Here is a 23,990-nt window from a genome sequence, read left to right as displayed (position 1 = left end):
CCACTTAGTGACTTAACATGAAAAAGCCGTGACTAGCTTTTTTTTTGTTCTAAAACAACGAAAGGAACCTTGAGCTGCACCTTTATTTTGTTGAAAAACAAGAAGAGTGATTACTTACTGGAATATTTTGTTCTTAAACTGTACAGTAACTGAGTGTACAGGACTGTTATCGTATTCCGAGCAGGCTGGGGAGGGCGGTTGAATCCAACTCCTGTACTCTGTGTAGAGTTTACATGTTCCAAATGTTAGAAATGGAGTTTCTAAAATACTCGTGGTATGTGAGTCTGTATCCTGCAATGGCCTGTCATCCCATAGAGTATGTCCCCATCATGTGTTCTGTGCTACTGGGAATATGGTCAGGACCCTGTTCTGCACTGGATAAAAGACTGCAAGAGGGATATACCAGAAAAAAATAAGTTAACAGAAAACAGTACTGGTAGTCAGCAGGAAAACCATTATACAAATGTGGGTAAAAAACCAATATTGCAAGGCAACCCCAGAGGAAAAATTAAATGTAATACCCACAATTTCCATCTTTTCCTGTTCCCGTTTATTGGAAAATTAGTGTTAATTATACTGGTGAGGAATTGCTGAAAGATAAAGTAAACTGATCCCAAGAAAAAAAAACAAAGTTTATAAAGTCACATGGTACAAAGTTTACTATGTTACAAAATATTTTACATTAAACTATACTGAGCTTGCAATATTAAAATCTGTATTCCTAACAAAATATGAAACTTCCCTTTAAAAATGTTTACAAATTGCATTCAATAGCAACAGTTAATAATTGTACATACAAATTTAACTATATATACGTACATAACTATTGCTAGTTGTCTATATATTGAATACAGTAAAGGAAAAGCAATGTTCATCCATGCAATTCAGTTAAAAAAAAAAAAATTCACATGTACTGGATTACGCTTGTTCATGCTCTGTTAACATCTCCCCATGATGTCAAGGGATTTCCCCACATTCCGAAAAAATTTATTTCAGTTGCTGAATGTTGTGTGTGCATTCTGTATGCCCTTCAGAGTACAAGTGGCACAAAAGATCAAGGGCATAGATTTGGTTGCGGACAGTAGAGACATGTCCCTACTGATATTGTGGGAGAACTAAATTGTCCCTACCAAAATTTATTGCGATCTCCAAAATTTTTCACGGTTTGACCCTCAGAGTAGAATTGAAGGCTCTCACGTTCATGATAATCTGTAATGTATGTGAAATGTATCTGACCACCCATCTTCTGTAACCACTTGTCCTACTCGGGGTCATATCGGGTCCGGAGCCCATCCCACAGGCTACAAGGCAGGGAACAATCCAGAATGGGGCGCCAACCTATCGCAGGGCACACTCACTCACTATTCTCTCACACTCTCTCTCTCACACACACAGAGTTTTCAAATTGCCCATTTAAACCCCAAACCCAGAGGTTGTTATCAAAAGTATCATAATAAAACACAATATTCATAATAAGAGTAGGTATCGACTGAAACACAGGCAGGTGGTTACAGTTATACTTCTGCAGAAAGGAAATGGATTTTAAAAATGAAAATGGCAATGCAAAGTCACCAGGCGTAGCTCATAAAACAGGCCAACATCAAAGAAAGTGGACTGACATCCAGCAACACAAATCCATTCAGAGTATGTATTCTGTGTATGTTAAATTGGTTACATTATATAAAAACAACACAAATGGTTAAAAAAATCCATTACACCATTGTTCAATCACTAGTCTGTGTCTGGCTATTATCAGGACTATAGACGTTACTCTTCTTTGAATATTTCATAGAGTTGAAGGACACTTTCAGTCTTTCTACTTGTCTGCGGCTCCTGCACAACAGTGTGTTCCTCACGCTGTCCCTGAAGTCCTCGGAAACGTAGTAGTAAATGAAGGGATCAAGGCAGCTGTTTAAGCTGGCTAAGCAGAGGACAGTGATGTACAACTTGTAACCATTGTCTGCTATGCCATATTTGAGAAGCGTATAGTGGATGATCAATACTATGTTGCTGGGTACAAAACACACCACAAAGGTCACCATCACAATGAGAATCAAGATCACGACCTTCCTGCGTTTCCGGCCAATGTCTGTGTCATACATGGAGTTGCCCAGCTCCCTGATCAAGCAGATGTAGGCCAAGATGATAACCAAAGATGGGACTAAGAACATCAGCCCAAACATGAGAATGAAGTAGATGTATGGGTACTTGATGTCAGAAAAGGGGTTCTGGATGTCATAGATGATATTTACATCGTGGCAGGTTGTGATTTCAAGACTTTGTAGGCTGACGGTTTGGTTATAGAGGTACAAAGGTGTTGTAGTCAAACAAACGGCAACCCATATGGCCAAAGAAATGGCACAAGCAACATAACCGTCTTTCTTCTGCTGAGACAGAGGGTAAGCAACAGCCCAGTACCGCTGCACACTAAGGCAGGCAATAAATAATATTGAGCAGTACATGTTCCCATAGAAAAAACCCACCAGCACTTTACAGAGCTTTTCTCCATAGACCCAGTCATTGCCTTTTAAGTGGTAGGAAATTTTTAGGGGAATCCAGATGACAAACAGTAGGTCAGACAGAGCCAGGTTGGCCATGTAGATAACGGCAGGGTGCCTCTTCTTTGTTCTGAAGACAAAAACCCAAATTGCCATTGCGTTTGCTGGCAAGCCCACTGCAAACACAATTATGTAGACAACTGGAAGGAAGATTGTAGTCAAACCACTTTTAAGTGTTTCTTCTGTAACACTGCCAACTTCTACTCTGCCACCATTTTCCGGATTTGCAAATGCAATAAATCCACGCGTCTTTTGTTTCTGTGAATCTGGAAAGAACAAACATGCCAGAGTTAACCATAGGCACTGAAAGGCATAAGCTCACACACAAACACACACATAAAGCACTTATAAATTAAAGTCCCAAGATCAAATAAAATAAACAGATAGACAAACGAACAAAGAAACAAATAAATAACAGGAACAGAAAGTTAAATCGTAATTGAATAAAATAATAGTTCTTACTGTTCATTAAACAGAAACTTAACTCATCATTGCTTTGCGGTAACAGCTGTCGATCGGATGAGGTGCAACGGTAAAATTAACTATCCTACCCTGCGGTGCACCTCGCCAGATCGGTCAAACTGAAAAGGCTACATGTGTATACGCAACATACAAAACATAAGAAATATGTCCGATTTCTATTATGTTATTCTCACGTCGGCGACCACCGCTTTATAGGTAATTCTAATACTGTAATAATTCTGTTTTGTCTCTGTGTTAACTTGTGAATGTTGTATTTTCTCATGAATAAACACAGTGGCAAGGCGGCGAATATACATATATATGACTAACTTTTTTCTCTCACACAGACATTTCTGCTGTTATTCACAATGCACATTTATTTTCAGCTTACATATATGAATCCAAATGGTGGGTAATTTTACACTATATATAACATTTCGAAATGATTTGCACAATTGATTTCATGAAATGTAACCTACGCGCAATTCGGTCTAGCTGTATAACAACTAAATCACGTTATATATAAATATTGAACCGAAGAAAACTACAATATGCAAGTGTGGTGTTTCAGAATTAGATCTCATACCTGTCTGTGCGTTGGCTATGAAGATGCAATAAAGAGAAATCAAAAGCTGAATGGTTCGTGCTGGAGACATTTTAAGAACTTTGTTCTGCATTGTCTTCTGCAGTAATGCGAGGATTCGGTTCACAGTAAGCTTTTGTTTACCCATCCGACCCGATACCTGTATTGGATTTTTGGGACACACCTTGTGAAACGGTGTGTCATGGGCTCAGCAGTTGAGCAGAATATAATTAATGCAGTTTCGACCGTCCCTCTGACTAACACGTCAGATCTGAAGGTAAGTCTGAGATGAGCTCTGCCACAAAGAAACGCAGAAACACCTTGGTGGTCATAATACTGTAAGTGGGGGGGACCAAACAGTGAGCAAATGGTCTCAACTCTTAAGCCCGTCCTGCCAGGTTTGATGAGGCATTCAGCGTCATTTTGATTGACACTGGCCAACATGCATACAATATTAAAATTTTGTCTGGTATGGAAATGCCCATAACCCAGAAATGGCTTATTAGACAATAACATAACAGATTTCTCTACAATTTGTTGGAAGTTTACTGAACCCCAGCATACTGTAATGTTACATATTATGCGAGGACACATCCATAGATTTATAGCTTTAATTTAACATTAGGTCAAATTTAGATAAAGTACTTAGATGAAGTTTTGTTACATAAATTGGCCTATCAGAGATAGAGGAAAATTATGTTGACAGCTGCATCCAGCATAGGTCTGGTATTGCGACGCCCAGGGATCCCAGGCTTTGGAGAGGCAGGCAAAAAGTGAGGCAGCATCTTAATACACAAGGCTCTTATACTGACAGCAATTAAAAGGACTCACACAGCAAGTCAGAACAACAACAACCTACTACCCTTCTTCTACGAGAGGCAACTTGCTGACGCTACACAGCGTCCCCCTCTAGGGTCTGTTATCCCAGCAACCCCGTACACTAAGTCCTCTCCTCACCTACTGGGGATCATAACCCTGATGTCCCAGTATTCCAAGCAGAATCTTGCGTATATAAATGGAAAGCTGGGGACTGATGGTGAAGCCAGGCTGTGAGCGGGTGCTGGCGATGCAGTTCCCCCCAGGTGTCGGCTCTTGGACTTACGTGACTTTGCGGGGACCTGCTGCTGACTGTTGGGCTGCTGTTGCTTGCGCTACTGCTCTGGGTCACAGCGGCCCACAGCCAACTGGGCCTCCAGAGTGTTGCCTGCCTCCTCACGGTTAAGCCGCACAGCCACTGCCGTCTTGGCTTCCCGCTTGACGAGGTCGTCCTGCTGCTTCCAGCCGACCAGTTTGCCGCAGACCTGCTTCAGCTTACGCCGTTCCTGCACCACACCTGAAATTCAAGTCCGGGCTGATGTTGTGACATACCCCTTGTACCTCCAGAATAATCCCTTTGTGGATTAGCATAATGCATTGCACAGCACTTGCCTGGTGATGCTGACCAGGAGCCACATCCAGGGGCTATAGGAGGTATGACAATGAGAGGCCCACCCCCCCAACACCTTGTCATAGGTCAGATTGGGCTATGGGATTGCACAGTCCCACTACCAACCCCCAAACTCTTTGTGCATGCCTGCAGTCCCAAAAGACTTACGTAATGGAATCTTCCTCACTGCACTCAGGTCTAGGGCAGTAGGAGTGTCTGGTCAGCTTATGCCTGTACAAGACATCCCTGACTGGCAACATCAGATGGCACTGCCAGTTCAGGTCCTGCAGTTGATGATCCAAACCCTTATACTGGATTCTAGCCCATGTGCCTTCCTCAAGGCCCAGCACGGCCTGAGGACCCATACGACCAAGCAAAGCCTTAAAAAGGACTGTATGCTTGGTCAGGGCCTCTGTTTTGACACCTGCATAGGATGGACTTACTCCACTTCACAGTGTGGCTGTAGAGGGCTGGCAGAGCCAGCATCAGCACTTTGTACGTCTGTGATTGGCTATTCCCATGAGATGCATGGTGATATTTTATGCAAGTTTTAAAACTAAACAAACTATTAGACAAATCCTTTAATTATGCCATTTTAAATAAATGTCCATATGGGTTACATAAAATAAAATTAGCCTGTAATTCCTGTCAAATGCTCTTCAAAATAAAATTTAAAGGAAAATTGCTTGCCTTTTCCACAGTTCTGTGCAAATTACTTTAGCTAAGCATGGAAAGGATGCAGAGTTTTCTTTCTAGAATTGAATATCATCTCTCTTTGGGTCAGGCCGAGGATCTGGGGAAGCAGTACATGGGTTGTCAGTCTCAGGTGTCCCAGTAGCAATATTAATTACCTGTTTCTTCAATGAGAAGGTCACAGATTTTGCATAAACAATTGTCTTGGATTATCCACTCTGTCTTGAAACAAAGCTCTAACCATGGTGCTAAGATGAGGTATTTATCAGTGTAATATCTTCCATAGTGAGTTCACACATTGTTGGGTAGCGTTTCTGCAAAAGCAGAAATGCCAGTTGGAAATGCAGTGTCATGAGGAAGCAGGGATTTGATTTCCGTGACAACAGGCAGGATCATTCCTAGGATTCCCGGCTCCTTCTGGATTTTGTCTGAGGTCTGCAAGTGGTAGCAATACATTGACGAGGTGCGTCAGCTGACACACGTCATTTAGGGTGATGGTGGCAACATTAGACTAGACAGTTTGTTTTGAAATAACAGGTGTTTTTGAAACAGCCGGATGACTGATTTAATCATCATGTCACGCAATGGGTTCTGGGATGTACTCCCAATCGGTCGGTTTTCTCTGATCAGAGTGCTTTTATGCACACTTTTCACCAAGTGTGCGATTTTCAGCGTTTCACCTTTGTCATGCCCGTTAATTACATCTTTGATCGCCAGCTGAATCCAGGGGGAAAGGGGGAGCTGGAGCTAACCACAGCGGGCAAAATGCGGAAGCCGCAGGGGCAACGGACGACTGTGAGGGTAGAGCAGGAGGGGCCTTCGGCGACTGCAAGGCTGGAGCCGGAGGTAATGCCGAAGGGGGCAAGGAGGAAGATGGAGGGGACACTGGAGGAGGTGAGAAGGGAGGTGAAGACGAGTCAGAGCGGGGGGAACCCACAGGAGACCAACGAGTGGGAACCGGAGGACCCGCAGGTGACCACTGAGCCATAGCCATTCTCTGTCAGGCGAGGTGTCTTTTGCTGGAGTTCGGTTATTCTGTTATGACTGACGCAGCATGGACTGGGGAAGCAAGCAAAGGAGAGCAGGATGGGAGTAAAATAAAGGGATTGAATACGGCCACGAAAGGGCATAGGGAACAAACAGCCTAACAATACATAACACTGCAATGACTGAACTAGAGAAACATACTCTGACATGGACTTAAATACACAGAACTAATGAAGGCAATTCGAAACAGCTGGTAAACACAGGGAATCCAAGCTGGGTTAACGAGGGGGGCGTGGCATACAGGAGGATCGGACAAGCGAGCCATGACAGGCTCCAAATTCAACTAAATTAACAGCATTACTATAAAAAGTAAAACAAAAAAAAATCTTTTAACGATACTGTAACTTGTTCACCTGTTGACGACTTCACAGCGTGTTCATGTAGCACACTCCTGTTTCCGATAAAGATGTCTTTTAGATTCCATAATTAATCTTTACTGACTGAAACAATGTCACCAAATTCCTTTTCTCCTACCATATCGGTTAATTTTACAGGTTCTTCTCAGGCTCCTTTTTAAAGTACCAGGTAAACTTCATCTTCAAGCTCTTAACATACGGGTTAATTATTAGCACAATACACAGACACATTCTGGTTCATTCATGCTTCAGATGGACGGTGTGACTTGAAGCGGAGCGAGACGAAACGAGAGATCACGTGACGCTCCCGTATTTTTTCAAATTTGCCTCTCCGCACCAAAATCCTTCCGCTATACTGCGCTCACATGCCCGAGTCGATTCCAAACACTTTGAAAGGTCCGTCACAGAGGGTGAGACCACCTGCGATGTCCTCCCTCGCCTTTCAGCTGCCGAAATTCTTGGCCACCTATTTACTGAGGTTGATTGCTGCGCCGGAGGCTCTACCAAAGACATGAACAAGGCTCAAGGCTTGACCAAGAGACTGATTCGAACAGACGAAAAGCATAGTGTCGTCGGCATTCTGGGTCAGTTTAACTGTTTTCCCCTTACTTCCTGGGATAAGAAGGGCTTCGACCTGGGGGTAGATGTGAATGATGCACTGTTCACTACACTAACATTAAATATTAGCACTGCACCTGACGTTACATGTGGGGAACACGCGACAGTGCACGCGCGCATACACACACGCAGAGTTGCACGCTGGGAAACAAACAAATTACCTCCGCTATCATTACGCTTATACAGACGCTCTTCTACTTATGAATGAGATACGTTCCGAACAGCCGTTCATAACTTGAAATGTTCGTAAGTCGTTATTCAACATCATTTAAAGCTATACGCAAATACAAAGAACTAGGATGCTGGCAGCATGCACGCTACGCCACTGTGTGGCGGGAGTAGCGGCCAGAGGTCGTACTTAGCGGACCGGAAACGGGAGCCCAATGAACACAATTTGGACTTGCAGTCCTTTTCGTTCGTGGTTGAGAGTTCATAATTAGAGGAGCGTCGGTATAGAATTTACATCCATACTTGCATAAACTTCTGTTTGAAAGAACACTGTGACAAACCTTTGTCTTTTTTGAATTGCTTTTTCTGTATTGCATACCACTTTGGTCCGTGTGACCAAAACTGCATTCGGAACAATTTAAAGCAGCTGGGTTCTGAATTTGCGCAGGACCCAAAACCCGCAATGGTAGAATATCCGTAATCACCGCATGCTCTCCCCGTGTTCGCGTGGGTTTCCGCTGGGGGCGCTGGTTTCCTCCCACAGTCCAAATGTGTGCGTGGTATGTTAACTGACAACTCTAAGGTGGCCCCGTAATTGTGTGATTGTGTGTGCCCTGCGGTGTGCTGGCGCCTGCCCAGGGTTGGTTCCTGCCTGCACCCATTGTTCCCGGGATAGGCTCCAGTTCCCCCCACGACCCCGAATGTGATTAAGCGGCTACGGTGATTGATGGATGCATGTACGTAGTCACAAATGTAACAAGTATATATGTTTGTAAATAAAATGTTTTAGAAAGTGGTATCGGTGTTTGAGTTATTTATCCTTTATTTAAAACTGCAGATCATTGTGGAAGTGAAAAAGTTTAAAGCCATGTAGAGGTTAATAGGAATGCATGCTCTTTATTCCACCTACTTACAGACTGAGACAAATCGAGACCGTGGGAGCGCGTGTGTGCACTTCTACCGGCAGCAAAACACATGCAATGAATAGTTTGTGATGGTTGAAGCAGTTTGTTGAGTTCAAACGTCACGTATCATATTATGATACCTTATGTTACGTATCGTATCATAATCAGCGGTTAATCAATAAAGGGATATATGAAGGGTGGAATTTAATTGACTCATGCCGATTAAGTTGCATAAAGATAATTTTATTTGATAACAGTATAGCACAAATAGCAACGCTGATAACGCAGAGCTACACAGCATTTTTTATCAGTCAATTCTCATCCCACCGTTTGCTCTCAGGGCATAAGAATGAAGGAGAAGACCGTCAAAAAACGGGGCCAGACCTGTGATTTATTTAGGAAACACCATAAAGTAAGTTAGCAGTTACTTGTAACTCAGAATCATTTCATTCATAAACAGTGCACACAGAAAGCCCCATTTATCGCTAAGAATAGATTCAATAAATCTCCTATATATACTTCCATGAGTCTGTAGGAGAAGATCTTCTAGTCGATCTTTTATGAGTGTTGTCTTTCTTTCAAGTTAAGATGTGTTTGTGAGAGAGACAGGGTGTATGAGAGTGACAGGGGCATTATAGTGAACCCTGAGGTGAGGTTATTTTTCCCTAATGAATGGCTAGACATTCATGCCAGAATCTCGCAGTTTGTGCAGTATTTTAATAATTCCCGCAAATTCAGCGTACATAAGACGGGACTTAACGCACTTAAACGACCATATTAGTGAAGATGAATAACAGTAAAGTGGAAAGATAAATTTCACTTTATATATTGTAACATATAACAACAATAGTTTAGGAAAACAAAAAACGAACTGTATATAGCGCGACTACAGAATCTCCTTATAAGGCGACGTGACATCACACCTCCAACCCAAATATACCCGTCCCCCTAACGTTAATATGTAACCTACGCCCCTGGACCCACGGATCATACAGATGAAGATGACACTTTCTTTTCAGGTCAATGGACTTTTCTATTTGCCCACTAGGGGCGTTGTGGTTAGACGTGGCTGGGAGATCTTATATGAACTCATGCAAGACATTTTTCCTCAGGAGGAGAACAGCCTGCAGGGTGGGGGCATAAAAGTGGTCATATTTCATGCAGAGGGCCCAACCTTGTTATTAGCTAATGATATGTTTTGAATGAGTGAATGACACTGGAGGGGGCACTCTGGAGATCAATCAGGTTTCAGTAACCTTACTGGTTTTGGGTAACAAGACTGTTGTTATTTGACACAGAAAACAGGCTTCTCAGAGTTCATTGAAACAAATACTGAACTTAGTTGTTTTATTGTATTCCCCAGACTGAGAATAGATTTATATTCGGGACCAATGTCCTCTCAAAATGAGCTACCTATTGAAATATACTAGCAAGTTTTTATGCACATGCCTGTTTTATGCACGCGTTGTTTACGCACATGCTGTAAAAAATGTTTAGATGATGTGACGCCCACTGTACATGTGTCCAATTTAGCATTTTTAGTACAATAGTTTCAAGAGCTACAACATTTGGCACCAAATGATCCTTTGTTTATCCAAAAATGTATTCAAATGTCTAAAAACTCTTTTATTCATTAATTCAGTTTTGTTTCATTGTAGAAACAATAATCTACTAATACATTAAAATATAAAAAATGGAATTTGCAGGTAGTATCACATGGTTGCAGGTTTGAAACCTTCAAACTGCAAAAAATACAGCTTTGTTCTGGCAAATAAAGTTACTACCCTACCACAGCACCTTCACCACCACCACCTGAAAATATTTACTTGATAAACCCTGTAGGCTGACTTTTCCCCCCTCTGACTCTGTCTCTAGACCCAGCGAAGTGTGAAAGGTCACCAAAGATGGGTGATCAGATAAGACGGGTGTCTAGTATTGTGTATACAGATATCTCAGTTGACCTCTATGACACTACAGCGCTCATGGTTGCTAAGGATAAAAGCATGTGCTATATAAATATAAATGTCATAGTGTGACTGAAGAATATCGTATGATAGCACAAAATATTGTTTAGGTCTTTAAACAGAGTTTTAGGTCTTTAAACAGAATTTATCTGACGCTATACCATTGTGTGGGTCCTTCTCTTCATTCTTTTTGAATAATAATGAAGAATTTCTTGAGGGTGACACAAAGCAAAGAGCAGAGAGCAACATGGAGAATAAGGACAATGCTTTGGTATATTGGTGTTGATGACATAGTACATTTAGGTACTAATGTTCTAGATATTTATACATAACTAAACTTACTGCTACCAGCTAAAATGTTATTTTGCAATTTATAGAAGATAAACATTGGTACAGCCCAGACATCTCCAGAAGCTATTACTGATTCATTAATTCTAATAGCTTGTGTACAGCTTCAGTGTAAAAGTCGGTGGCATCAAAAACACATTGTTATACACTTATATGATACACATGTAAATGCCTGGCAGAGTGTTTATTTTTTATCTTACTGACATCTGATATATTTGTTGTGTACCATGATTTCTTTACTCATGCTGTTAGCAGCGCCGCCAGTGTGCCTGCAAGTGCTATGGGGGAAGCTACTGTAGGTTAATCAATGTGATCGCTTTAACTTTTAGGCTGCTAGCTAGAAATAAATTTCGGGGGGGGCTTATCCACTCAGTAGATTTAGTCGAATGGGGGGTGCTATCCCAGGTAATCCATGCTGAGAGCAGTAATATGAAGGACAGATATTTTATGGGTTCCACTGAAATAAAGGTAGCTGATTATGAGAAAGACCTCGGTGTGTATGTTGATGCTTCCATGTCCCACTCTTGCCAGTGTGGGGAAGCAATTTAGACCTATAGGATATTGGGTTACATCTCTAGGTGTGTGGAGTTTAAGTCAAGGGAGGTGATGCTACGATTATATAATTCTTTGGTAAAACCTCACCTATAATACTGTGTGCAGGTTTGGTCACCATACCTTAAAAAGGTCATTGCTGCCTTGGAAAAGGTGCAACGTAGGGCTACAAGAATGATTCCTGGTCTTTTAGGAATGTCTTATGAGGAGAGGTTAGCTGAGCTCAATCTGTTTAGCCTTGAGCAAAGGAGACTGAGTGGGGACATGATCCAGGCATATAAGATTGTAAAAGGTCTGGATGCCAAATGGCTTCTTCAATTTTAGTTTACATTAAATACTAGAACTCATGTCCATAAGTGGAAATTAGCGGGAAAACATTCTAAAATGAATTTCAGGAAGCACATCTTTACACAGCGTGTACTGTAGTTAGAGTATGGAATAGTCTTCCTTTTAGTGTAGCGCAAGCTGAAACCCTGGGGTCCTTTAAATCTGAGCTAGATAAGATTTTAACAACTCTGAGCTATTAGTTAAGTTCTCCCAAACAAGCTTGATGGGCCAAATGGCCTCCTCTCGTTTATAAAATTATGTTCTTATTACTGGGTGGTGTGCTCTTTCCTGGAAAATTATACATATATAAGTGTAATCTGTGCAGCCTACCCGAACTGTGCAGCCTACCCGAACTGTTTCTTGAGGCTTTGGTTCATGTATAGTGTACATGTGCGCATGCGTGTGTCAGCTGCATCATTGACTGTGTTCCGTAGAGCGATCAGTTGGACTTGGGCACGGTACAGATGTAGTGACTCATCGTGCTCTATCTCAGCGTTTCTCAAAGTTATTTGTTCTGGGGACCAGTCATGTCAGGCTGTGGGGCTGCAGGGCCCTGCATAAATGACCGCCCTCAACCCCCCGCCCCCCAGCAGATGCGTATCTGCATAGATAGATAGATAGATAGATAGATAGATAGATTGAGATTGATTGATTGATTGATTGATTGATTGATTAATTGATTATTATAATACCTGACCTGATCTGACTGAACTTTGATTGTTGCAGAAGCGAGGCTCCGCGGACCGGCAGGAACCCTCTCATGGACCAGCACCAGTCCGCGGCCCATAGTTTGAGAAATGCTGCTCTAGCCCACCTCACGGTCCAGTTAAGCACCCTGGCCCAGGCACAGTACGGAACGATCACACTAATCTTTTTTGGGATATACTTCATAAATTATGTTTTTGGGACATACCTTTTTAAGTATCAGATTTATGGCAAACTGTGTAGATCTGTGTCACTGTATAACGACACAATGTAGGCTACATATAATTTATGACAGGGTAGGTCAGGTCAGATCAGGTCAAGTTAGGGAGCATGCGTTGATGTGTTGAGATTTTCCCCACAAACAGATACACTACTGATGGCTGTGGCTAAGAAGTCATTAAATGCCTGGATCTTGGTCTTTATTCAGGATACCCGCAATCCCAGACACTCAGACTCCTTGCTCAGTCTCACGAGAGCCTAAGATCAGTGAATCTTTCTTCACCAACAGATGCCCGGCAGCTGCTGGACCCCACGGTCCTGTCCAACACCCAGTTCATACAAGCATTGAACAGAGAAGGAGCAAGAACACACCCCCGACGAACCCCAGAATCAACTGGGAAGAATGCAGAGGTTCTCCCTCCACTACGCACAGCACTCAGAGTATCAGTGTACAGGCCGTCTATGATGTCCAGCAACTTCAGGGGGATCCCGCAAAGTCTTAGGATGGTAGACAACTTGATCAGCTTAGTTTTTTTACAAAAATCGACAAAGGCTGCAGAGAACCTTTGCCGATATTCATGCTTGTGCTCGATGAGAACCCTCAGTTCAAGGATACGATCAATGGTAGACTTCTTAGGGGTAAAACCAGACTGCTCTGGTCACTGATCCTGTTAAGGATGACTCTAGCGAGGACCTTACCTGACACTGAGAGCAATGTCATCCCCCTGTAGTTGTCGCAACACAGGTGATCACCCTTCCTTTTCCAGATAGAGACTACAAGTTCCGTTTTCCAGTCAGTTGGGGTGACGCCTGACTCTTAAATGGAGGCAAAGATTGCCTGCAATCCCAGGAGGACAGCCGTACCACCAGCATGTTCAACCCGGATTCTACAGATCCCTGCGGCCTTCCCCACCCCAAGCTGATTCATCTCCTGTGCAATCTCAGTGGGACTGGGTGGTTCACAGTTGATCAGAGGATTATCTTCAAGATCCGTGGACCCAGAGATGTCCAACACCCTAGTTGGAGGGTCAGCTTTAAACAACTGCTCAAAGTAGCCGGCCCAGCGGGTCACAACTTCATTGTCATCCATAAGGACCGTTCTATCACTCACCCTGACTGCAAGTCTCAGAGGAACAGACATGTGCATAATGCTTCGATTCCTCTGTAAGCAGGATGTGGGTCACTAGACCACAAATGGTGTGTCACCTGCTCTCAGATTTGTCTAACAAACACTGGCAACCCCACCACAACCCTTCAGGGTCTGATCACAGAAGTTCTCCCACATCACATTAGAGTCAGCAGTCACACCCCAGCCTGCTAGTTCCTCACACAAACTGTGTCTAAACTCATCAGAAACAGCCTGATCTTGGAGTCTGGCCAAATCCAGCATCTCTCTCCTAGTAGGTGGTAGGCTGCTGGATCTAAGCTGAATCTGCAGTCACAGGTTAAACAACGTTTATTTCTCAGTGGTACCCTTTGATGACAAAGGGTAGCTTTGGTGGCATCCAACACCCACCAGTAATAAGACTTACTGCTGGTAATGCAAACCAAACTCTCGCTCCATTTATACAGGGCCATATTGGCCCATAAAAATGGACCCCGTACACCATACTCCTGAGGCACCACCCACAGGATCCCCCAGGGGGTCACAATCCTATGCCTTTTCAAGTCCACAAACTCCCACGAACACTCTAATATCCTTGTGAGGGTGATGAGCTGGTCCAGGATGCTGTGACCTGGATGAAATTTGCGTCGTTCCTCCTGGATTTGAGGGTTCGACCAACAGATGGACCCTGCTCTCTAGTACGCCAACACGGACCATCTGAGACAAGCTGCTAATCCAATAGACACTGTTCCCAACTTCCACACAATGTTGAAGAGGTGTGTCAGGTAGAGTCCTGACCACTATGTGCTCACCCACAAGTTCCTCCCCAGGCCTGGCTCCAGCATGGGGCCTTGGTCTCCTCAGGCAAGGTCACCCTGTCCTTTCTTGTCACCTTCATGACAATGAACCATCCATCAAAATTCCAACTGCTGATGCTGAGCTGGTTATCGGTATCATAAAATCAGGGAAGGTGAAATGTGTAGGATTATTATACACTATCAATCACAGAGGAAACCCACCTCTCACATTGTTTCCTGGCAGTTATTGAGAGCAAATGGGGAGCCCACTGTAACAGCACCAGAGTTTTTATAAAAACAATTTCAAAAATGAATTACAACACAGGCATTGAATCCTACATTAGTAAGACATCATATGATGGGCTCAAACTCATTTTACTCATTTTCTACAGCGCTCGGTACCTTACTTATTACACTATACATATTACACCTCACCTGGCTTAGTCAAAAACTGGTTAAACAACTTTTTGCTTCCATCAAAGAAATACTCAAATAAAACACATCTTTTTTAGTTTATTTTGTACAGTATAAAGACTAAGGTCCACAACATTACTTTCAAAACATAAAAGAATGCATGACATTGTACATGAGGCAAGACAAGCATGAGTTTGTCAAACGTGATTTAAAGCAAGAAGCACTCGAGTCTTAAACGGGCATAGTGCTGGTTTTACAGAATACACAGTAATACTATCTAATGAATGCCTGAAGCACCAGGTGAGGCAAATATCACATAATTCAAGGCTATCGGGTGAATGACAATAAGAATATACTGTTACTTCCTTCCATAAAGAACAGTTGTACATTTCCTGAAAGTCTGCTGCAGTCAGAGGTCCGTTGCTCTAGAATTTAACAATCACAGCCTCTTCAGGATGGAAAAAAATGAAATGATAAAAGACATATACAAAAGTAAAAAATATTCAGCTCAACGCCGACATATGTCCAAACAGGCGTGTCCCCCCCCCCCCCCCAAGAGGTACTACTCTGTGTTGGCAGATCCTGAGGTGTCCTTTTTGCTCTTCTTTATCGTCTTCAAACCAGTGAAGGAAACACGCATCCTCTCAACTGTCCTCACACTCCTGCAGATAAGGGTGTTCCTCACTTGATCCCGGAACTCCTCAGAGATAAAGTAGTAGACAAAGGGGTCCACACAGCTATTCAGGCTGGCTAAGAACAGTGTGCTGATATAGAAGCCATAAGCTTTATTTTCCTGGCCATTTAAGAGGAGCCCATACTGGACAAGCAGCATGATGTTGCTGGGGGCAAAGCACAACAAAAACATGACAAGGACGACGATGATGAGGTAGACGGTCTTTCGGCGTTTCTTGCGGATATTTTCATCAGACGTGGAATTTCTCAGAGCCTGAACCATTAAAACATAAGCAATGATGCAGACTACTGTTGGGATGGCAAAAGTGAAAATTGCCATGGACATGAAGAAGCCACTTGCGTTTTTTGTGTCCTGCAGTCTGGTGATGTCATGACAGGTGGTGATTCTCGGGTTACTGATGTTCACAGTTTGGTCATAGAGGTACAATGGAGTTGTCACCAACCAAATTACAACCCAAACTGTAATTGAAATAGCAAATCCAATCTGACTGTTCTTAGTGTGAACAGACATGGGATAGACAACAGCCAAATATCGCTGCACACTGATGCAGGTAATGAATATCACTGAGCAGTACATGTTCCCATAGAAGAAACCCACCAGCACTTTACAAAGCTCTTCTCCATAGACCCAGTTATTGCCTTTTAAGTGGTAGGAAATTTTTAGAGGGAGCCAGATGACAAACAGTAGGTCAGACAGAGCCAGGTTGGCCATGTAGATAGCAGCAGGGTGCTTCTTCTTTGTTCTGAAGATAAACACCCAAATCGCCATTGCATTGGTTGGTAAGCCCACTGCAAACACGATGATGTAGAACACCGGAAGGAAGACTGTGGTCAGTTTACTTGTAAGTATTGCCATTTCAGTATCGGTGACGGAGGTCAGGTTGCCACTTGGTTGACTAAGGACTGACTGGTTACCTAGAGTTAGAGAGAATAGAGAGTCAGAGTGAAAATTTAACAATATACCTCAACATATTTCTTTATGTACAGTTACTCGATTTACCTGACATCCCACCTCTACAAGAAGTTATTCAGTGGTGATACTAGCTAGCAAGAAGTTTTACTGCAACAACCCCAACCTCATATTTTGCCACCACCCTCCAGCCTCATTCAGCAAATTTTACTACCGACACCCTAACACACAATCCCTCAGCAAGCACTAGGTTTCCGCTGCATATACTTTTTTATCGTCCACATATTATACTGCAGAATGACAATCTTCCAGTAGGTTGGGGTATTTTCAAACTAAAATACCATGGTACGCCCCAAATACCATAAATACCACAGGATAAGGTATTACTATAATACCACCCATGTCCAGCACTTCTGTTGTCCCTCATCTGCCTCCCTGAAATCAAAATGGCTAATGTAGGATGTCCGACTTAAACACAAAGAACGTCATGCAAACTTGTGGTTAAACGTAAGAAAGATACTCTGTAATTAAGCTGGAATGAAGGTGCTACGGGATTATTCACTTCCGTACCTCCATACTGAGGCGTAGTTTCTACCCCAAAGAAACCGATCGTCTTAACCAAGCAAGGAACAACAAACTCAAATAATCCCACCACACCCCAGAAGCTGCACCCATCTGCCAAGCTGCCCCCAGATAAACAACTATTTATACCGTTAATAATTCTTATCTGGTTGACTGCTACTAATTAAAAAAAAAGAAAAAAAAACAAAAGAACACATTGTGTATTCTTTTAGCATCATTAAACGATTACACTACTGTACCTTGACTCACCATTCAACTTGAGGTTGTGCATGTACAATAACAAATAAAAGACATTCTATGTTAATAGAATATCTTAACATAAACATGTCAAATGCGCCACTCAGATTTACATCAATATTGGCAGAAATACTTAAATTTGGGGGTGTCTGAATTTATGTCTTTTTGTTAGCTAAACACAGGGATCACAGCTGCAAAAGAGGCATTGAACCGAGTTATTAGACTGACTGTGACTGAACGTCTGGTGCAGTGAGGACTGTTGGCACTGAGCGTTGGGGGGGGGGGGGGGGTCCCACAGCTGAGGGGCCTGAGATTTGGGTGGTAGCCCAGATGGATAAGGATCACGACGGAACACAAGGCACCTGAAGCTTACACACAACACTTCAGGAACTATAGGGAAGTGCCTCATACATTGAATAAGCAGAGACGCAGTAAAATAAGACAAAACAATGCTTGTGTGCAATTCTGTATAAAATGTAATGTTAATTAAAAGTAAAAAGGGCAACATGGGTTAACAAACGTGAATCTCACTGTGAGAGTTGACACCTGTGCTCTGGCGAGTGGTCGAACTTGATTTCCAGCCCTGTCTGTTTTCATCCGTCTCATTATGTTGTGTTTAAACTGTCAATTTGCCAGTATTTTAAATATCATATTTTATTTATCACTGTTTTATTGCGCGATGACCAACAAGATCGTAATTTCATCGTAGAGTATTACCTACGGATCATACAAGTAAAGATCACAATAAAGATACTATGACTTTGACTTGACAGACCCCGCATGAGTATCCTGCAGGCACGCGTTTCAAAACAAATGAAAAACACCTTACCTCCTTCAGCCACAGAAATATGTGTCCAAAGTAACAATCCAATTATTTTAAGGAGGTTCATAGCTTCATAGATATATCTTCTTCGTAAGGTAGGTAGTTGTATCACTGGGCGTTTGTAGTGGGGAAACTGAGAAACGTGTAATAGGACACACACTAATGAGCGCAACAGGCTGGGCACGGATAATCATGTGATCACGCTGACCTGTGTTTAGTACTGGGGGGACACAAGTAAATAATTTAAAGACAAAGGTAGATTTACGGGTCCCGAATGAAGGGTACACAAACACTGTCCCCCCAATGACTATACCTGCAAAACATTTTATAGTAAAGCTGGCGTCTTTAAGCGCAAATAATTCCCAGAAGATTTGTGTATTGTTTGTTAGCACAATTAAAGCTTATTCAGCTTTGTTTTTATTGGTGCGATTCGATATGGAGCAAAAGACACGGATCATGCATAAAGCATACATATATAGGCATATGAAACTACCATTTTGAACAGCTTGAACGACTGTCCTTGTTTCTGCAGTGAGGTAAATATCTGCATCGCAAAAAGATCAAAGGCGGGCGAGTGGGGTAATATGGTAGGAAATGTAAATATTTTAACACTGCAATACATCTCTCTGACTATGTATGTGAGAAAATCACAATATTGGCCACTGCACGCATACGTAATGTTTTGCAATATATCATCATTTTAAATTTCTGTAGTGTATAGCCATATAAATATTACTGCAAATTTGTGACTTTATTTGTGACTCGAGCCCTGTCCCCCTTTTATAAAGACTATCAGCATCCATTTTTTGATGAAATCCTTGAAAGGTCTGTGCCCGGGCGCCTGTGTTTTGTTAATCCCCATGATTGACATCATTCCCGGTTACTGTGAAACCCACGTTCGGAGTCAGTTTAAAAATTATAGTTCCTATAGCTGTTGCAAAACATCTGTCAGACAGTATGTGCGATGCACTTAAAGAATTGCGGTATTTCCAGACGGACCATCAGGCGCGTGCAACGGAGGTTAGAGGTGCCTGAGCACCTGCCCCTTTTGCCTGAAAGATTGAAAGTGCCCCAAGTCTGAGGCGGTAAATCCCAGTTTGATAACCAACAGTCACATAAAATTTACCAAGGAGGACCATACCACAGCCGGAAAAACTTACCGAGGGGGATCATCTTCGGTCGGCAAAATTAATTACAAACCAACAAATGAATGGAGTACATATATGTCTCTTTTCAATTCATGTAGTATTCAACTTGCCCAAAAGGGGCTCTGTAGTTAGACAGGTGCAGGACTAGTATATGGACTCGTGCAAGTCATTTTTCGTAGGAAGGAGAAAAGCTTTTTCCACCAAAGAAATCTTTAATTTTTACAGCATAAAAAATACGGTGTAACATTACTTTAAAACTTAAAAGAAATCATCATATTGTACCTGGGCCAACACAAGCATGAGTTCGTCAAATGTAATTTAAGCAAGAAGCCCTCGAGTTTTAAAGGGGCAGAGTCCGGGTTTTACGGAATACACAGTAATTATATCTGATGAACGCCGGAAGCACTAGGCGAGGCAAATGTCACATAATTCGAGACTTGCAGGTAAATGACATCCCGCATATACTGTTACTTCCTTCAGTACAGAAGAGATATACATTTTCTAAAAGTCTGCTACTGTCAGAGGTCCCTTTTCTTTAGAACCGGGGCGTAGCAAGTTTAGCAACCAGGAATTTTTGTTCTGTTCCCACTGCAGGAACTCTGTCTAATTGTAGCTCTTCGGAGGCAGTTCCAGAACCTCTTGTAGTCTCAATTCCAGACTAGGGAGGTGTTCGAAATGTCCACTTGTTCATTCACTCAGTCATTATGTAGAGTTTACTACACAGAACACTCACTAGGGGATAAGGGCATGCTGTAGTTCACATTTCGGACACTAGGCGGATGTTACGCTGCGTCACAGTTATGCGCCAGATATTTGTAGTTGTTATCTCTGTTGCGTAAATAAACGCCAGAACATCCCCTTCTGCGTTAAACTATAATTGCAAAAAAAATGTACTTTTTCCTTGTTGTATATTTTGTGTTAATATTTGTATTGTTGTTCATTATAACGTAAATAAATGCCAGAACACGGACACCATCATTGCTATTTTAAGTACTTGTAGGCTTATCACCTAATCCATGTCAGAAAGGATACTTTGAGTTAGGACAGAATTTGTAAGCTACCATTTCAATTTAAAGTACCTGAATTTCACTTAAGCACTGAGTTCTCACTGTGTGCTGATTGAGCAGTCTCCTGTAATCATGCACGTGTCACTAATGTTAATATGAAACTGATTCATGAGTCTTTAAATCAAGGAAAAAACAAACAAATCAAAGCAGAAGAAGAACTGAACTATTTAGCCAAGCACAGGAGCCTTTCAGTTTTAAAGTAGTTTGTGAAACCCAAAGTAGCTCAAGGTGTCTTTCCTGACATGGACAAGGTGGTAACCCTAAGTACACATTGGAACCGACATATTCTTTGTCTTCAAAACATTAAAATAAAATAAAAATGAAACTTTAAAACACATCTGTGCACATGTAACTTTATTTACAACATACTTCATTGTACTATATCCACCTACAGTACGCAAGCATGATGGGGACTGAAGCTGCAGCTATGCTGTTTTATACTAGTCCTCAATATACTGTACTAATGATGAATTAATGATATCTGCGTAAAGCAGTCAAATGCATCAAATGACTGTTTTTAAAGCAGCGGTGGCCTTAGTACTGTTGTTATAGCCAGAGGCAATTCTAGGGATGGGGGGGCCCTAGGCAAAAAATTCCTTGGGGCCCTTCAATGCGCCCCACTCAACATGATAAACATATGATAATTATCTTAGTGTGAAGTCTAAATTAATAATCCCAACAAAGAGAACTTAATAAACACAATTCTTTTATTTTCATTTTACTGTGAAAAACATAATACACAAATAAAGCATATTTATCATTGCAATGTACTATGCAATTGGCCCAGCTAGGGCCCCCTGTCAATTGCCTGTCTTGTCCCTACACCTCTGGTTATAGCTGACATGTAAGTATTTCATAAGTGAAACTATTTAAAACTGTTAACGGTTACAGCTCAGACTGAGCATCCATCCATCCATCCATCCATCCATCCATCCATCCTCTACCACTTTTCTGGGTTGGGTCGTGGGGGCAGCAGTCTAAGCAGGGAAACCCAGACTTCCCTCTCCCAGACCCAGAGATACTTAAATTCCTCAACTTGGGGAAGGACTCCCTCCCTGACCTGGAGAGAGCACTCCACCCTTTTCCGGCTGAGGACCATGGTCTCGGATTTGGAGGTGCTGATTTTCATCCCAGCTGCTTCACATTTGGCTGCAAACTGCTCCAGTGACAGCCAAAGGTCACGGTCTGATGAAGCCAACAGAACCACATCATCTGCAAAAAGCAGAGACCTAATCCTGAGGCCACCAAACCGGACACCCTCAATGTTCTGGCTGTGCCTAGAAATTCTGTCCATAAAAGTGATGAACGGAATCAGTGACAAAGTGCAGCCCAGGCGGAGTCCAACCCTCACCGGAAATGAGTCCAACTGATTGCCGACAATGCGGACCAAACTCTGACACCGGTTGTACAGGGGCCGAACAGCCCTTATAAGGAAGCCTGGCACCCCATACTCCCGGACCACTCCCCACAGGAATCCCGAGGAACACGGTCGAATGCCTTCTCCAAGTCCACAAAACCCATGTAGATTGGTTGGGCAAACTCCCACAAACCCCCTATGTTGAGAGCATAGAGCTGGTCCACTGTTCCACGACCACACTGCTCCTCCGGAATCCGAGGTTTGACAATCTGACAGACCCTCCTCTCCAGGACCCCCGAATAGACCTTACCAGGGAGGCTGAGGAGTGTGATCCGCTATAGATGGAACACACCCTCTGGTCCCCCTTCTTTAAGGGGGGGACCACCACCCCGGTCAGCCAATCCAGAGGCGCTGCTCCCGATGTCCACGCAATGCTGGAGATGCATGTCATCCAGGACAACCCTGCAACATCCAGAGTCTTGAGGAACTCAGAGTCTCCTCCAACGCTGGGGCCCGGCCACCGAGGAGCTTTTTAACCTCCTCAGCGCCCTCTGCCCCAAAGATAGGAGAGTCCACCCCCAAGTTCTCAGACTCTGCATCCTCATTGGAAGGCATGTCAGTGGGATTGAGATCTTCAAAGTATTCCACCGACCCACAACATCCCGAGCTGAGGTCAGCAGCGCCCCATCCCCACCATAAACAGTGTTGATGCCACACTACTTTCCCATTCTGAGCCTCTGGATGGTGGACCAGAATCTCCTCAAAGCCGTCCGGAAGTCGTTCTCCATGGCCTTGCCAAACTCCTCCCACATCCGAGTTTTTGCCCCAGCGACCGCTGAACCCGTGTTCCACTTGGCCCGCCAGTACCTATCAGCTGGCTATCAGTTCTACCAACCAAAAAGGGCCAATTAGACTCAGGGACTGCTGTTGCGACAGACACCGACCACCTCATGGCAACAGCTCCGGTCAGCCGCCTCCACAATGGAGCCGTTGAACATGACCTATTCGGAGTCAATGTCCCCCACCTCCCCTGGAACATGGGGAAAGTTCTGCTGGAGGCAGGAGTTGAAGCTCCTTCTTACCTCTGAATTCCACCAGACGTTCCCAGCAGACCCTTACTACATGATTGGGCCTGCCAGGCCTGATCGGCTTCCTCCCCTACCAGCAGAGCCAACCCACCACCAGGTGGTGATCGGTTGACAGCTCTGCCCCTCTCCTCATCTAATACATGTGGCTGCAAGTCCGATGACATGACCACAAAGTCAATCATTGAACTCTGGCCTAGGGTGTCCTGGTGCCAAGTGCACATATGTGTTCATCACAGCATGTGTTGCTGGCCATCCTGTCCTCATTGTCTAAGTCCTTAGTGTGTTTCTCCTGCTCCTCAGACTGCCGCATGGCTCAGTGAGCTGAGTGTGTGGTTACTAAAATCCCACCGTCTCTGTTTTTGTAGATTTTGTACCCTGGTGTTTCATTTGTATCATTTTTCTAGTTCCTGTTTTTGGTCACTTGTATTCGCTTGTTTTTTGCTTTGTGCCTGTGGTTGTGGTTGTGTTTTTACCTCTCTTTGTTATTCCCCTAGTATTAGATTCTGTTTCTTTGTTCCGCTTTTAAGTTTGAGTTCCTTGATTTAATTAGTCATTTCACCTGTTGCCTGTTTTCTTGTGTCAGTCCTTGTGTGTTCTACCTTGAGGACCATATGTGTTACATCGGAACGGGGAAGCAGGTTGAAAGGAGCCATGACGGGCAAACGGGGTTTATTCAGGGAGAATAGGCAGACATGCAACGTTAATGACAGACCTGGGGAAACAGACTTGAATGCGAACTGAAATACACAAGACTAAACAGCAGGAAACGTAGCACAGCTGGCAAATGGAAGGATTCCACATGGTGTAAATGAGGTAGGCGTGGTCCACGAGAGGGCTG

At 43.1% G+C, this 23,990-nt stretch overlaps 2 protein-coding genes and 1 long non-coding RNA gene across 4 annotated transcripts; all 3 read right to left on the bottom strand.

Moving 5' to 3' along the window:
• Positions 1–533: 533 nt before the first annotated feature.
• Positions 534–3,780, bottom strand: LOC125745849 (proteinase-activated receptor 2-like). The gene is made up of 2 exons (XM_049019087.1): positions 3,607–3,780; positions 534–2,824 (listed from the first exon to the last, which is right to left on the bottom strand). The coding sequence occupies exons 1-2, from the start codon at positions 3,749–3,751 to the stop codon at positions 1,725–1,727; spliced, it is 1,245 nt and encodes a 414-aa protein (XP_048875044.1). The 5' UTR covers positions 3,752–3,780; the 3' UTR covers positions 534–1,724.
• Positions 3,781–5,802: 2,022 nt separating this feature from the next.
• Positions 5,803–7,482, bottom strand: LOC125745862 (uncharacterized). The gene is made up of 3 exons (XR_007398794.1): positions 7,244–7,482; positions 7,123–7,160; positions 5,803–6,781 (listed from the first exon to the last, which is right to left on the bottom strand). It is a non-coding gene; the product is annotated as an uncharacterized LOC125745862 (long non-coding RNA).
• A 7,846-nt stretch (positions 7,483–15,328) lies between these two features.
• Positions 15,329–19,972, bottom strand: LOC125745852 (proteinase-activated receptor 2-like). 2 transcript variants are annotated; one of them, XM_049019091.1, is made up of 2 exons: positions 19,653–19,972; positions 15,329–16,855 (listed from the first exon to the last, which is right to left on the bottom strand). In XM_049019091.1, the coding sequence occupies exons 1-2, from the start codon at positions 19,663–19,665 to the stop codon at positions 15,810–15,812; spliced, it is 1,059 nt and encodes a 352-aa protein (XP_048875048.1). In that variant the 5' UTR covers positions 19,666–19,972; the 3' UTR covers positions 15,329–15,809. The 2 variants fall into 2 exon arrangements, with proteins under 2 accessions (XP_048875048.1, XP_048875047.1); XM_049019090.1 differs by lacking the exon at positions 19,653–19,972 and adding an exon at positions 18,499–18,654.
• Positions 19,973–23,990: the final 4,018 nt, after the last annotated feature.

This window comes from Brienomyrus brachyistius, chromosome 7, assembly GCF_023856365.1.
Source record: "Brienomyrus brachyistius isolate T26 chromosome 7, BBRACH_0.4, whole genome shotgun sequence".
Taxonomy (NCBI): domain Eukaryota; kingdom Metazoa; phylum Chordata; class Actinopteri; order Osteoglossiformes; family Mormyridae; genus Brienomyrus; species Brienomyrus brachyistius.
The sequence above is the reverse complement of the archived record's forward strand: the minus strand, read 5'-3'. Positions and strand labels throughout refer to the sequence as shown.

Coding starts and splice junctions, on each gene's coding strand:
- LOC125745852 (XM_049019090.1), bottom strand. CDS start 18,559: ATGAACCTCCTTAAAATAATTGGATTGTTACTTTGGACACATATTTCT. Junction 16,856..18,498: donor TATTTCTGTGGCTGAAGGAG/GTAAGGTGTTTT, acceptor CTCTAACTCTAG/GTAACCAGTCAGTCCTTAGT.
- LOC125745849 (XM_049019087.1), bottom strand. CDS start 3,751: ATGGGTAAACAAAAGCTTACTGTGAACCGAATCCTCGCATTACTGCAG. Junction 2,825..3,606: donor CATAGCCAACGCACAGACAG/GTATGAGATCTA, acceptor TGTTCTTTCCAG/ATTCACAGAAACAAAAGACG.